This window comes from Populus alba, chromosome 6 (genome assembly GCF_005239225.2).
Source record: "Populus alba chromosome 6, ASM523922v2, whole genome shotgun sequence".
Lineage (NCBI taxonomy): Eukaryota > Viridiplantae > Streptophyta > Magnoliopsida > Malpighiales > Salicaceae > Populus > Populus alba.
In genome coordinates this window covers 5,744,079-5,760,194 of record NC_133289.1, presented here as the reverse complement: position 1 = coordinate 5,760,194, position 16,116 = coordinate 5,744,079, and the positions used below count along the sequence as shown (strand labels likewise).

At 32.6% G+C, this 16,116-nt stretch overlaps 2 protein-coding genes across 2 annotated transcripts; one reads left to right on the top strand and one right to left on the bottom strand.

Moving 5' to 3' along the window:
• Positions 1 to 2,614: 2,614 nt before the first annotated feature.
• LOC118032527 (phospholipase A2-alpha) lies at positions 2,615 to 3,945 on the top strand. Its single transcript, XM_035037237.2, has 4 exons — positions 2,615 to 2,857; positions 2,939 to 2,981; positions 3,227 to 3,352; positions 3,712 to 3,945. Exons 1-4 carry the CDS (start codon positions 2,720 to 2,722, stop codon positions 3,882 to 3,884), a joined length of 480 nt encoding a protein of 159 aa, XP_034893128.1. The 5' UTR covers positions 2,615 to 2,719; the 3' UTR covers positions 3,885 to 3,945.
• A 9,770-nt stretch (positions 3,946 to 13,715) lies between these two features.
• Positions 13,716 to 15,565, bottom strand: LOC118032529 (2-alkenal reductase (NADP(+)-dependent)). Its single transcript, XM_035037239.2, has 5 exons — positions 15,256 to 15,565; positions 14,986 to 15,163; positions 14,681 to 14,847; positions 14,520 to 14,602; positions 13,716 to 14,230 (listed from the first exon to the last, which is right to left on the bottom strand). The coding sequence occupies exons 1-5, from the start codon at positions 15,487 to 15,489 to the stop codon at positions 13,852 to 13,854; spliced, it is 1,041 nt and encodes a 346-aa protein (XP_034893130.1). The 5' UTR covers positions 15,490 to 15,565; the 3' UTR covers positions 13,716 to 13,851.
• Positions 15,566 to 16,116: the final 551 nt, after the last annotated feature.

Genomic DNA, 16,116 nt, shown 5'->3' with positions numbered 1-16,116 from the left:
TCCTCATTCTCTTTGGAAGGCTTGAGAAATTCAGCGTCAATGGCTGTAAAGCATGGAAGCTATCCTGCCTTTTTTAAAAATAACAAGTGGCAGAGCTCTTACAAATACCCCTTTTTAGGCAATTAGCTTGTTTCCATGAGAGGACAATATTAAACAATGTTGGTTTTTGGATTAGTGGTATGATCATGTTTTTTTATAATTTTTTAAAATTGTTTTAACATGTTAATATAAAAAATAAATTTTATTAATGTGTTTTTGGATTAGTGGACCGTGAAATCAAGGGTCATCGCCCATTTTCTTAGAACTAGGAGTTAGGAGTCCGTTGGTGAAAAAACAGAATGGATTTTTTTTTCATGAACTGTTGGAATGATGAACAATTAGTGGCAGCTAGATAATTTTTCCGTGCTGGCAGGACGGTTCGAAGGTTTTTTAAGTGAAAAAAAGAGAATATTATTAATGTTTTTTAGTAAATTTTTTTAATAAAAATACATCAAAAATTATGTATGCTAGTGATTATTACAAAGAAATTTTAATGCTAACTAAAAAATATGTTGTAAAGTTAAGAAATTTATGTATATTAAAGTATTTGATCTTGTGACATGGAGAACCTTTTAATTATATGCTATAATTTTTTTCGTTAGTACATGCTAATGATATGTATTTTTTTTGGTAATATCAAGTTAGTTTAAGGGTATTTTTGTGTTTTAATAAATGTTAAATATTAAAATAATACATATTCGCCAATAAATTAGCAGTCTCGCGCCTTTCAAAAAACGCTCAGGAGGCCATTTGATCATTAAAAGCTACCTTCATTGGTGGTGTTGAAATCGTCAAAAGCACCGTCTTCATGATGGAGCGATGTATGTTTCAAAATTCCCTCCAATTTAGTGCCGACAACTATTCCCCCCTTCTTCTCCCTTTATTTCTAGATTTTCACGCCATTTAAAAATTCCATAACAACCTTTTAATGTATTGATTCTTCATATTTGATTCCTATTCTTGTTATTATATGTATATATTATCTTGAATAATGTATAAAGTTGGAGTGCCTTTTCAATTTCATTTCCTTTTAATTTTTTATCTTTCAAATTTGATTTTCATTATTTTGATTGTTATTTGTTTTGTTTGAAAGCATTTTTTTAATTGATTTTGTTTTACAATTTTACCCTTTTTTTTCTTATTAAATTTGATTCTCATTCTTTTGATTTCTATTTTTTTTTACTTTGACAAGTTTTTTAAATTGAAAATTTTAAATTGGTTAGTAATAAAGCATTTTTATTGAACCCAAGTCTAAGGTTTCACATGTTGCGAGTTTTAAAGATTTGATCATGTTTAGGAGGTTGCTCTAATTTACTTGGTTTTTTTATTTTTTGTTTAAGCCAATTTCTTTTATGTTTCATCTTTTAGTATTTATTCAATTAGAGATTTTTTTTAACTTGCTTTCTATAAAAAATTTTGCTGGTCTTGAAAATGACCTAGTTATCCTGAGTTTTTTTTTATTATTATTGTTATTTGTTGGATTTTTTGGCTAATTCTTTATATTGATGCTTTTTTTTTTCTTGATTTCATTCTTCAATATTTAAAATATATATTTTTTAAAATATTTTATAAGATTAGAATTTATTTTCTATTTCACCCCTTTTAATTTTCTTTTATCTTTCAAATTTAGTTCCATTATTTTGATTACTATTTATTTTATTTGGAATAAAATTTTAAATTTATTTTATTTTCAATTCTCTAGGATTTTTCACTAATTTTAAAAATAACATGAGTTTTCTCAGATATTTTTATTTGTTGTTCTTTGTTTGATTTACTTTGGCTAATAAAATTAAATTGGTTGTGAATTGAGTTTCTTGATTCAACTCGGGTCTATGATTTAATGGGTTGCAGGTTTGAGACCTTTGCATAGTTTAGAAGATTCACCTGAGTTTTCTTGGTTGTTGTTTTTTTTTTATTAAGTTGATATTTTTTTTAATTTCATCATTGAATATTTATATCATTAGTAAATAAGCTTTGTTTTTTTTTTTTTTTTTTTTTTCCTGTCTGTTTTCTATATGGTTTTTTTAACCCTTCATTTTTAGGTTTTGTTTTTTAAAATTGGTTTATATATCAATTTTTTGTCTTGGTTGGTCTATGTCCATAGTCATATTGTATATATAAAAAGCTTTTTTAAAACATGTTGGCATAGATGCCTTTTTTTTCTTTTTTTTTTTAATTAAAAAAATGTTATGGCGATAGTGCGGACCCACAAATTAATTATCTAATCTAAATTGTGAATGTAGATTAGATGAGTATCCCCAATATATTTGTTTAAAATCATCCTTAATGTGGACTCTTACGCATATTTGATAATTTTACTTCATCCTTGCACTTCCTCAATTAAATTATACAAATAAATTTTAGAATATAACGTGAAAGAAACAATCAATAACACAATTTTTACCATTTTGGAGGAGAGTTAGTTCGCAGGAGATGGACCCTACAACCAATCCACAATTTGTTCCAATCATAAACGATCTCACTTGATCAGAAGTGTGAACACGAACGATACTCCAAAAGCGTATCACGAGCCATTACAAGACAAGCTAATCCCTTACTTTCTTCAGTTTCTCAAGGTATTTTAATCTTATTTTTCTACATTTCTTCCTTATTCTGCCCATATATTATTCTCTGCCTTTTAAGCAAAACCAAGCTTCATTTTTTTTCAGTCCTAAAAACAATGGCTAAGGAGCACCAGTTCTCTTCATTGAAGTTAGCTCTTCTCGTTTCCTGTTCCCTGCTTGTCCTTCCCTTTTCATCTTTTTATGTCCAAGCACTCAACATTGGAGTTCAAGCAGCTGATTCTGCTATCTCCCTGGTTTGGTCGTTCGATCATCTCTCAAACTATTACATAAGCCTCACTGTAATAAATATTTGAAAATTTCTTTGTTTTCCTTAGGGCAAAGATTGTAGTAGGAAATGTGAGTCAGAGTTCTGCTCAGGTATGCAAATTCTTCTCTTTCCAAGAAGTTACTGGTTCCGCCCAAAGGTGGAGTACTACTGTAAAACTGGACAGGCGCCACAATCACTTCATGAGTATTTTACAATTATCCAGATTATTTTTTTGTGTTCGTGTTTAGTTATACATTTCATTGTGTTTTAACTAGAATATTGGCGATCAATATATACTTGAGTTTTACACGTTTTGTTCTATGGTCAAACTTTCGTTGATTTATGTGAATGGCAGTGCCTCCATTTTTGAGATATGGCAAGTATTGTGGGCTTCTATACAGTGGATGCCCAGGAGAGAAGCCTTGCGATGGCCTTGATGCTTGTTGCATGAAGCATGATGCCTGTATCCAATCAAAGAACAGTAAGTACTCTTCCATGATATCTGGTTTATCTAGCAGGAATATATATTTTGGTATAAAGCAAAGTTTAGCGACAACTTTTTGGCTAGTAGATGTGATCTAGTAACTGGGATAACATGGTGATTAGTGTCGATGGAGGTATATATATAGAAAATAAGTTCAAACTGGAAGCCGATTGTATAGATGGGAACACCATTAGAGCAGGGATACGGGGCAACTATGAATTTGGTTGCCTGTGTGTGTAACTGATAGGAGATTTGCTGTTTTGTGTTGCTTGTGACTGTAGAACTAATAATTTGTTGTTTTTGTTTTTGTTTTTTTCTTGTTTTTGTTTTTGCGTGTTGATGGTGCAATATTGCAGATAGCTATCTAAGTCAAGAGTGTAGCCAAAACTTCATCAGTTGTATGAGCAACTTCAAAACAGGTGCTCGGACGTTCAAGGGAAACAAATGCAGGGCTGATGAAGTTATTCATGTCATATCTGTAGTCATGGAAGCTGCTTTGCTTGCCGGAAGAGCACTTCATAAGCCATAAGACAGAACAATATTCCTGTTGTCTTTTCATTTCTATTTAAAAAAAAAAAAAACAGAATAAATTTGGCGTTTCCTTTCCTTCCATACTGCTTGAAGCTGTGCATGCAAACTTAAAAGAGCCACTAGGCATGTTAATCACTCGTTTATTTCGTGTCCCAATTGTCTGCTTTCTCAATTGACGTGTGCTCTCACGGGTGGCTATAACATCTAACTTCTTCTTTTTTCCTCTTAAATCTTAATTATAAAAATTATTTGTCCATTACCTGCAGACAAAAATAGAAATTAATTGAAAACTAATTCAAGCTGCAAAACTTATAAAGTTCAGGCCCCTCTTTTCAAATTCACGAATCCAAAGTCGCTTGGAGTATTGTTTTTTATTTCGGAAAATGATTAAGTATTCTGTTCTTTTTCTAGAATTAGTTTATTTTTGGGTGCTTCATCTCCTTCAGAAAGAAAAGAAGAGGGAAATCTGAAATTAGTTTTAAAATACTTTTTTTATTATTACATAAAAAGAGATTTAAATTCAAGACTTCTTAGAAGAAAGGGGGACATTAATGCTAGTTGAGTCCTTACAAAGTTATCCATATATCAAATGAGTCCTTGCAAAAATAAACTATCAGATGAGTCCTCCAAGTATTTATCACTCTCAAGTATACCCTTCAGTCCAGATTTGTTCATGCATCTCATCTGAAGTTTAGTTTTATATATGCAATAAAAACGATGCTATTTTAGTATATTTGAAGGTTTTTATTATTGTTTGTTAACCATTTTGACGATTTTAAACAGAAGGGTATAATTGATAATATCTAAACTTTAGAGATCCAATTGAAGTTCTTATTTTTTTTGTTCTTTCCAGAATTCAATTGAAGCTCACTATATAAGTTGAGGGACTAATTTCAGATCTTCCCAAACACTATTTGAGCGACTGCAAAACTGCACTCGTATAAAACCATTACTTTATTAGGAAAATAAATTGTAATTAATAAAATACTAATTTCTTGGCTGATAGGCCCTGATTCCAACAATGGATTTCAATGTAATAATGCAGGTCAGAGGTTTGGAAAGGAGCTCATATATCACCTTCCCAGGATAGTATCCAACATTGTAACTTGATTCGTGAGTTCTGTAAGTTAACGAGAGAGAGAGAGAATCTATTAATTCATCATTTCTACTTCATTATAGCTGGCAATTTGTTACATATAACACCAAATATGCTAACTAAGAGTAGCTAATAGTACCCTATGCTTAAGCCAACATGTGACCGTTCTCTTAACTTCATAAAAAGAACAACTTAGTGAACGGTGTGTTTTACATGAGTAAACAATGTGTTTTTGAGACAACCCTGCAATTCCTTTAACAGTCATATAATCCAAATGTCTTGATTCCTTCTTCCCCTGTTACTCATCTCCTCTTTGCAAGACCTGTGACATAGAGTTTCAATTATGTTTTGACTCATTGTCTTATCAATCAGAAACTGTATAATATGCCTGTTAATGTTTTAATAATAATTTTTTTTCTAATAATTGGTGGGGTGATTGTGTTAATAGCCCAGCATAGATAATCAAAGTGGGTGGGATGATATTGATTAGATAACTTTTTTTTTATTTATTTTTAATCTAGCCCTACAAAAGCAAAGAGCTCTTTGTAGATTATAGCTTAGGAAGTTTGAGGCCGTTTTGATTTCGGAATCCTTAGAGAATCTTCTACAGATCAAGTAGCATGCCATCAATGTTGATTGGCATTTGGCAGGCAAGACACTGATTGTTGTTTTCTGAAATTTGAAGTAGCTATAATCTGCTTTTCTGTGCTCGTCTACTTCTATGTAATATTATGATGGTAGAATGCCTGATTGCTGCAGTTTTATAATTAATTCTTGTGATGCATTTAACCACCACTGCATGCCTGCTGCCATGCTTCTCGGAGATTACATTATTGACTCTTCCCTTGGGATTGGGATGCAGCATCTTCCCACTTGAAATCCCAGTTGCAGCAGCAACAGCAGATGGCGATATTAGCTCTTTATCTTCGGTTTTCTAGACGGATATATGTCTGGTACCTAGAAGAAACGCTATGGGATCTGTCAGGCACAGTTGCAGATAACATAAGATACGGACCACAATTGAAGGGGAAGAAGCTTACCGACGATGAGGCTTACAAGTTGCTCTTGCTTGCGGACCTTGATTCTTCCTTTTGCAAAAAGATTATGTAACAAATCTAATAATTCAGGTTTTATTGAATTAAAAGAAATTAACTACAAAGATCTAATTAAAAAAATATATAAAAATAGTTTCTGAACATACTTGAGGTTGTCAAATCCTCCCATGACTTGGAAAATCCCAATAAGTTTTTCTATAATCTCAAAATTCTACTTGACTAACACTTAAATAGAAAAGAAATTCAAACAAATTTAAATTTAAGAGATACTAATCTACTAACTTTGAATTTAAAAGAGTTATCTGTCGGGCAAGCTCAAAGAGTTGCACTTGCTACTTGCTAGGACCCTAGCGAATGAACCAGAGGTAATGCCTATTGAAATGTACAGAAAATCTTGGCGATTTGAATGAGTTCCTCTGCATCGTGTTTTCATGCATCGAATCCTCTGTTATTCCATGTCTGCATTTAAGTGGCCAGTAAATGCTGTTCTTCTGTGTTTTAAAAGGTTTTGCTGCTGGATGAGCCAACCAGTGCATTGGATCCACTATCAACACAAAACATAGAGGATGTTCTTCTGAAATTAAAGAAACAACAAGGGCTTACAGTTATTATGTATGGTCTCTCACAGCGTCAAACAAACTCAGAGGATTGCTGATGTGGTTTGCCTCCTGATGAATTATCTGAAGCCAAGCATCCCATGGCACAAAGGTTCCTTGAACTCAGTTCTTAAGACTTGTCTTTTGTTTTATGCTCTTTCCTGATGCTTTAATTCAGGCGATTTGCCTACAAATGATAACTAGCAATGCAAGTACCATCCCTTTTCCTTTAAATACTGATGATCATGTTGAAACTATCAAAACATGTTTCTTTTAATTGCTTTTTGATTGATAATATCTTACCAACTAGTGAATTTACTTGGGATAAAAGGTTGAACCGGATTTTCTCCAGGATACAGTGCATAGGTAAGTAGCAGAAGTCTTAGGAATTCAGTTGACAACATACCACAAGGCCTTAAACCAAAGTTTTACGGTCTGGATTATCCAGATGGAGAAAGTTGAGGGGTCAGCATTCCATTGACCGTAGTTTTCAAAATTTCCAAGGACAAAAGTTTCACTCACCAGGATCCAAGAGCTACGACTCTTCACAGATGTCAGCAAGACACGCCAACCTCAAAATCACTAATAATTAATCTTACCGGAAATGTGCATGCTCAACTGAGTTCAATCCCCAAGTTCTCCATTTTCCAAAAGTTAGCAACTTTCCTTTTACACTTGTCACCCCTGCAAGGTTTTAGTTTCAGAACTCAACCCCCAGTCTGATTCTGAATGGCAAGTGCTTTCTCATAATGGACGTGCAAAATATTCCTCTTCTTAGTTGAAGAAAATGTTGATGGTAGTACATATATAGATAGCCAAGGTCCAAGAATTTACCTATAAACTTAAGAATATGTAACCAAAGAAGAAAACTTGCGAGGTTGTAAAATACTGTAATTTGTATAATTCTGGTGAACTGTAGTCCTCAGAGCACAGATGTTACAGAAAGCATATACCCCATTTCCCTTTTCTCGATGAGCAAAAACTAAACTAAACACATGTACCCTACCCCTCAATTATTTCTGTATCCTTTTCTGCTGTGGTAATTAGAACTTGATTTAATGAAGTAAACGAAGCTCTAGTAGTAGTTGTAGAGTTGTCACACCAAAAGAAAGACCTCAAAGAAGAAGGCCCTTGGTTTTGCTTGCTGGTGGGTTTTGAAGTTGAAGTCAGTACCGCTGCTGCGGCCATTTGCTGTCGATTGGATTCGATAAACATATTCCACATCACTTCCACATCTTTATACCCACACATTTGTACATCATCTTGCAACTTCAACAAACCACTAGCACTCCGACTAGTCGCACCACCCCTGCCACCTCCTGAACCTGCTCAATCATAAAACAATGACATCAACATCAATTCTCGTAGTAGACTACAATCATGGGTTCAAGCAAGTTACATTTCCATCTACAATGGACAAGACTCTGGTGCAGTAAAAGGAAATAAACCATGATAAGAAGCAAAAACAAACCAGCTTTATGAAACTTGACTCTTGAAGAGATAGCAAACCAAGCTTTCCTCATCTTATGCCACCAATTCATATTAGTCTCTTGTGCTATACCTCTCACTAACAGAGCTCCAAAAGCAGCAGGGGTTAAACAGCATTCCACTCGTATAATACTCAGTCCAGGAGGATCAGGAGGAGGAGGGGGAGGGGGAGGTTAAAAGCACACGCGGCAAAAAGTGCACCGAAATCCATAACACGTTTCTTGATGACCGTGCCAGGCGTCTCATCCTCTATCACATTATATATATAGTCCATGAAGAGTCATGGAACATCTCCCTTTGCCTTGCCTTGTTAACTTCCAATTTTAACTCTCTTTTTTCCCTTTTGGCTGCTTCTCATTAAATGATGGCTAGATTACTTTCTTTGGCAACGTTTGGCGCAAAAACTGTAAGAGCACACCATTGAAAATGCAAATTGTTTTTGAAAAACGAACCAAAGAAAGAAAAATGGTTGCAACCTTTAGTCAACAACAACTTGGTCCCTAATACTTTAAACTTCTGATAAGTGGCTCCTATGTTCTATCTATTTCTTTGGAATGTCACTCCTTTTTCAGGGTTCCGTCTATCGGCGACGGCCAAGTTATGTTGTGATCGGTCATTTAAAGGAAAGGAGCCACTGTTTTCTCTGCTAAATCTGTTAATGGATGGAAATTGAACCTTAATAGAGGGGTGCTAATCGAGAGAAAAAAGAAGCACAGGGGACTAAAATAGAAACAATTTAAAGGCGGGGACCAAATAGCCAAGAGAAAGAATCACAGGCTAACAAGCTGACGTTGTCTAATAATAAATGAGCTGCCGTTACATTCATCCATCTACCCTTGAACAGGATTGTCAAACGAGATGGGGTTAGCTTGTAAGGATTATTTTGACTGCCTTTAATGAAAAGGGAACTTCTCTATTCATGGAAACACAAGAAATTAAAATAAAGAAGCAATATTTTAATATATTAAAACATATAGTTTACTTAGATTCGGCTCTCCTCGAGCTAATAATTAGGATGAGTACAGAACGATGATTTTTCATTCTCTTGGACAGTAACGTAGCACACAGAAACCTTTCAAAAGCTATATATTATGCGTGGATACAATTAATTAATTTTTTTAAATTTAGTCATTTAAAATCTTTGATTCTATAATACAATAATTAGTCTACAAGAAGATTTATTTCTTAAGTAAAGATTAATGATTGCCATGTGTGGGGCAACGAGAATTTCTACCTTTTTTGAACGGTAGGAAATCATTATTCGATAACACAATCCATCATCATGTTTGTAAAACCTAAACTATATATTGATTCTTTTATATTAATGGTTTTACATTCCTTATAGAGAAAATAATCTTTATATTTCAAATTAACCAATGATTTGAACTTCACCAACGTAATAAATCATGTTAATATTCTCAAAACCCTAATTATGATTCAACGTACGAGGGATAAATTCAACTTGAAAGCCCTGTGATTTAAGACTTTATAGAACAGTGTATGAAGGGCACATATCAAGAGGAAATGCTATACAAACAAATTATAAATTTTTCAAAAATCTCGTATAAACCGATACCCATAGTTTAGAGATCGAAATGTTGTGCCAGAATAAATAATAAAATAATACCGCTAATTAGTGGTAATGATGCCCATTTAACAACAATATTAAGGAAATAATCATAGCAAATATTCATTTTTCAAAAGGGAAGAGAGAAAGAAAGAGGCTTCTATCCCTTCCCAATCACTCATCTGCAATTTTTACAATCTTCTTCCCAACATTATGACCGTGAAAGAGTCCAGTGAAAGCTTAGACCAATAGATATGTCCTCTAACACCTTAATCTTCCCACTACAAATATAATTAATTGTTGTTGTTAGAAAATAATATAAATTATATCCTGAAACTTTACATAACAACTTAAACTATTGGGTTAAATTGATTCTATAATATGATATCAGAGCCTTGATGACCAAGTGGTTACGAGTTCGAATCTCACCATCCTCATTTATTTAATAAAAATTAAGCACAAGTTAATGTGGACATGTGTAAGTTTCAAGTCCAAAGGGCTTTCACTTGAGGAGGTGTGTTAGAGAATAATATAAATCAAATCCTGAGATCTCATATAACAGCTTAAGTTATTGGATTAAATTGGTTCTATATAATAATTGTAGATATAAAATCTGAATGAAGGTTCGAGTGATCAGTGCCTATGAATCCATGGATTTTAATCCTCTTGTAGATTATCTCCATCATACTCGGTGCTGCTCGTTTTCCACCATCTGTATACTCAGCAATTACCCCGCAGGCTGCTACTCTACCCAGCTTGTTCATATTAGCAACTGCTGCTTCCAGCATTTCTGCCCCAACGTTGTCCAAATATATATCGATTCCGTCAGGGAAGTACCTGTGATGTGTGGGAATAAAAAGGCAATCACATGGGAAAAAATTAAATCCTTTTTTTTTTTTATTATTATATATAGCTTAACTTGAAAAGCTGATTTAAATTAAGCTCTGTAATATAATGCTGATAACATAGCTAAGTAGAGGTCAAAATGCACTTTCAAAGGCTCATTTCTAGGGTTTTTTTTTTCAGTCTATGATATAATGTTGATTAGTGATTTTTTATTCATGATTTATCCATTTTCCTTGTCGTCGTTAATATTGGAATAATTTAAAACTATGTGTTTGCTTTATTTTATGATTTAGTATTTTTGGTCAACTAAATCATACTATTCAATCAACTTAGTATAAGTCTTTTGACCATAATTACGATTTAATCAAATTGAATTTTGTGAGTAACCTACCGTCATCTTTTATTTAATTGTTATTGGTTACTATTTTTTTCATTTTATTATTTTAAAAATTGTTAAAAAATTATATAAATTATATTACGAAACCTTAACTTAAATTATTGAATTGAGATGATGCTTTAACATGAATATCAAAATTTTAATAACTAAGCAATTTTTGAGAAGATGTGTCATAAAATTATATAAATCAGTAAGCCTACATATAAGCTTAATGTTTACAGTCCAACCCTTACTTACCTTTGGAGTGTGGATTTAAAATCAGTTTCTTCTTTGTAGTTGAAGGCATCATCAAAACCAAGCTTCTCCTTTAGCAGTGCTACCTGCATGTATGAAGCTAAGGTGAGACCCTTTTTTTATCGCATGAACATGAAGAGTATGTTTCGTATTATAATAATTATTTTTTATTAGAAAATATATTAAAATAATATTTATAATTTATTTTTTTATATTAGCATATTAAAAAAAAATTATAATTTTTTTAAAAACAAGTAAATTTATTTTAAAAATATTTTTAAAATAAAAAACATAGCAGCCCGATGTTTTAGCATACTGACCCACCAAATTTCCAACTGATCCACAAGCAGCAGATACAAACACCCTTTCTCCCTTCCTGGGCTTACATATTTCAAAAAGCCCAACATATGCTGTTAGTCCATTGAATCCTGTTAAGCCGAAAAGGGAGATCATATATATATATATAAAAAAAATGTAGAAAATTTATGATTTTAACAAAATATTCAAGAGAGGAAATAACCTAGAACTAGAAGATGATAAGATAATGGGAATTGAATTGTTGGGTCAAGCTTCCTTAGCAATTCCATTTTTTGCACACTATAATCTCCCCAGTGTATAAATCCCACAACCAGGTCATCTTTCACGAACTCAGGATGATGAGAAACCAAAACCTTTGCTACACCAAGAGCTTGAATAGGCTGTCCAAAACAAACAACCATGCTTAGTAAAGTAAAATTACCGTATTTTAGTCCTGAAAGGTATAACATAATTAATAAGATTCATTTTTAAGAGATTATTTGTTCGAGTCCTATAAATCTAAAAATTAATAAAGATTTATATAATTATTTATTGTAAGGTTTGTGAGATTAATTAAAATGCACATAAGCTAATTCCGATACTCATGTTAATAATAAAAAAAATACTGCATAAAATTTGTATCCATCAGGAAATATTAATTTCTATATAAAAGTATGATTTGTTTTTTTTTTTAAAATGATAATGAATGTATCAATTCATTAAATTATAGTATTTGAACCCTCTGTCTCTGTCTGGGGTAAAAATACTACATAAATTATTTTTTCTATAGTTCTTGTCGAATAAATTTTGTACATAATGAAATTGTAATTTTTTTAAAAAAAATTATGTTTTACTTGAAAAAACTAGTATTTAATATTATTTAATAACACTACATAAATTAGAAAGATATCGTATGATAACGTAGCATTTGTGGAATTTAATTGCAATTCCAATTATGTTCTTGCCGGGTCCGACCTAGTTAAAAAGAAATTCAATTTTTATTTTTATTTTAATTGTGTTTTATTCAAAAAATTAAGAGATTGCTTGATGATATAACAAAAAATTTCAGTTTTTGTTGTTGCACGCTTAAGAAACCATGAAAAATATAGTCCTTGTTGAATAGATTTCGTATGTAATGATATTGCACATAGTTTAATGAAATAATAAAAAATATTTGATATATATCAATATTATTTATTTCATGATATAATAACAGTGGTTAAATCTACAATATTTAAATTAAAAACATTAATATTAATATATATATATTTTTTTAATTATTTTATTTTAAAAAACATTTTTTAACTAAACACATTAAACTACTTTTTGTTCAACCTCAATTTCAACCACAGTTTTAACCAAACATATATTTTTTAAAACGAACATCAACTAAAAATATTTTTTTATAAAAAACAATTATTTGTAAATCACAATCATAAAAATTATCGCAATACCAAACACACTTCAGATTGTGTGTCCCTTGTGCTTAAATTATTTTCTCGTTTTGAAACAACAGCCCAGCCATGGGGAGTAGGATGCAGAACATTCTTGGAGAAGATATACAAGACTTTCGATGCATGGCATCCCATTATCAAAGACAACGTATAGAAGTCAATAATCTCCATAGGAAGAAGAACGTTTCTAAAATGTAATTCCATTTCAAGGGAGGGGGTGCATCAACATTCAAACAGTTTTGAACAGCAAGACTTAATTAATCAAAATTTCAAAGTTCCAGAGGATTTTGATCAAGATTTCAAAGTTACAATAAAAAAAATTTAAATTTCAATGTTCCAATCAATATTTCAGTTTAGCCCATCTTTTAAAAAATCAAGTTCCAAATGATTTGGGATCTCTTGCGGTTTCCATATAACCTTATGGCCGGCTTCACATCATCTTTCATCTTCAATTTCTATGGGTGCATCCTTGTCCTATTCGTCTGCATGCTTCACAGCATCTAGATCTAGAACATGTGACATTAAAAAAACTTTGTTATTTGATTCAATTTACAAGGAAAAATTGTTTTTAGATCAAAAGAGAGGAGAGAAAATGGAATTCTAAAGAGAGAAAGCGGAACAAGAAAAAGAGTGCAAAGTATAATCTATACGTAATTTCATATTATTCTATATGAAGGTCATTTCATCTTTTGATTTTTTTTGCAATTTTTATTTGATCCATGTAAAGAGTAATTTTCAAAACTAGAAAGTAAAAACGTGATGAAACCTTAGGAGATTTTTTGTAATTATCCCAAAAAAATAATACTCAAAATATCATTCATTCATCTCACAGGAGAAAAAAAAAGAAAAAAGACAACAATTAATTTGATCAACAATGTCGCAATATTCTTTGTAGTTTATTGATCATAAAAACAAAATGAGTTTTCTCTTCCTAATCACTCATCTGCAATTTTAACAATCTTCTTTCCAACATTATCACCTCTGAATAGTCCTATGAAAGCTGAGGGGATGCTTTCTACACCATTAGAAATGTCCTCTTGCACCTTAATCTTGCCATTGTGAATGTATTCAGTCGTTGTCGAAAGAAAATCTGAATGCAGGCTCATGTGATCTATGGCTAAAAATCCTTGGATTTTAATCCTCTTGTATATAACATCTATCATATTTGGTGCTGCTCGTTTTGCAGCATCTGAATACTCAGCAATTGTTCCACATGCAGCTACTCTACCAGAGGGATTCATATTAGCAACAACAGCTTCTAGCATGTCACCTCCAACATTGTCAAAATATATATCAATCCCATCAGGAAAGTACCTGTGGAATTAATGTGGAATCAACAAGCAAGCTCAAATAATTTATCAGAAAAAAGCAAAAATAGTCAAACTTGACTATTTTTCAAATTTTCTTGATGTTTTCATGTATTTGGAGTGTCGAAGTGTCCATATTAGACATGGAATGGTCTGCAGCAACGGAGACCATGCTCAACGTTCAACTTCCAATTTTTACTTGTTATAGTTTTCGCATTGAGTGATTTTCATGAGCTGAAGCTTTTTCCTTTTTCGTTGACATCATAACCTGAAATATTGATTTTGATGTTTCTAACCTTGTGAGAGCGGAATTCAAATCAGTTTCTTCCTTGTAGTTGAAAGCATCATCAAAACCAAGCCTCTCCTTCAGCAATGCTACCTAAATAAATGATGCTAACATAAGATTTTAATTCCTAACTCTTCAGATTGAAATACAAAACTAAACCAGATTCCTAACCTTGTCTCGACTACCAGCACATCCAACTACATAGCAACCAGAAAGTTTTGCATACTGTCCCACCAAATTTCCAACTGATCCACAAGCAGCAGATACAAAGACTTTGTCTCCCTTCTTGGGCTTGCATATTTCAAAAAGCCCAGCATAGGCTGTTAGTCCACTTAATCCTGTAGCATGAAAAGATGAGTGAACAAATCAAACAAATGTTCTTGATGATCATTACTATGCTGGTGATTTCTGATTTTTCCAAAAAATGAAGAACATTTGTTTGATGATCATTACTATATATGCTGGTGATTGATTACCTAGAATTCCAGCATGATATGATAACGGTAGTTCAGTTTTTGGGTCCAACTTCCTTAACATGCCTCCTTTTACTACACTATATTCTCCCCAGTGAACAAACCCCACAACCAAATCATCTTTCACAAATTCAGGATTGTCAGAAACCAAAACCTTGGCTACTCCAAGAGCATCAATAGGCTGGCAAAGAGAAAGAAATAACTCACTGCTCCGTCTGAATAATCTCCGACAAGGATATTCATTCTGAAACTGTAGTAAATTGATGTACGTACCAGACCGGGAGAGATACCAACTGCGGCTTGTACTGTTTTCTGTGAGGAGCTGTAGCTCTTCATGCGATTAAGCTGGTAAGGATCGATTGACACACACAGATTCTTCACAATAATGTCATTGGAACCAGGCTCCACCGACAATCCAAGAGGTGCAACCTTGAGCTCGAAATCAGACTCCTTTGCCGAACCCTGTATGTGTTTCGTTATCGTGACATACCTGTTGTTCACTTCCATCTCAATGCTCCTGCTGTGCTGAGTCTAAGAATCTAAAATCTGTGATAGAGTTTAACACTGAGAAAAGAAGAAGAATCAAGAGAAGCCAACAAAAGGTCAATTTCTAAAAGTTACCTGGCCCGGAATGTTTGCTGCCTGTAGTTCTAGACAAAAATCAGGTGGCTGTTGTTACTCCTATCATAAGTGGTGGTATTTATGGTAGTTATTAAAGCGGATCGAATTTTCTTTCGATAAAAAAAAAAAAAAAAAAAAAACCCTTGACTTGGTGATGTCCAACCCTTGTCTTGTTTTAAACTGAATATGAAATGAGTTCAAGTTGATCTGTGCTCGATGATTTCTAGAGATAATTAATAAAGAGCAATTAACCTAGAATTCAAATTAACGAGAAAGATTCTGTAGTATTATCAATTTGATGTCATTTTCCATGGTGAAAAAGAAAGGTATAAAGAAATTAATCATGGCCTGCTATTATCTTCCAAACAAGTTTCATGTGTGTGCTAACTCGCTCATCCAATAAGATTCCTAGAATGAGTCGAGGGCGATGGTGAACATGCTCATTTGGTCGTATTCTGGTTTTCGAAACTTGTTATTTTGAAAGGCTTGTGATGGTTGGGTCAGATTTTCATT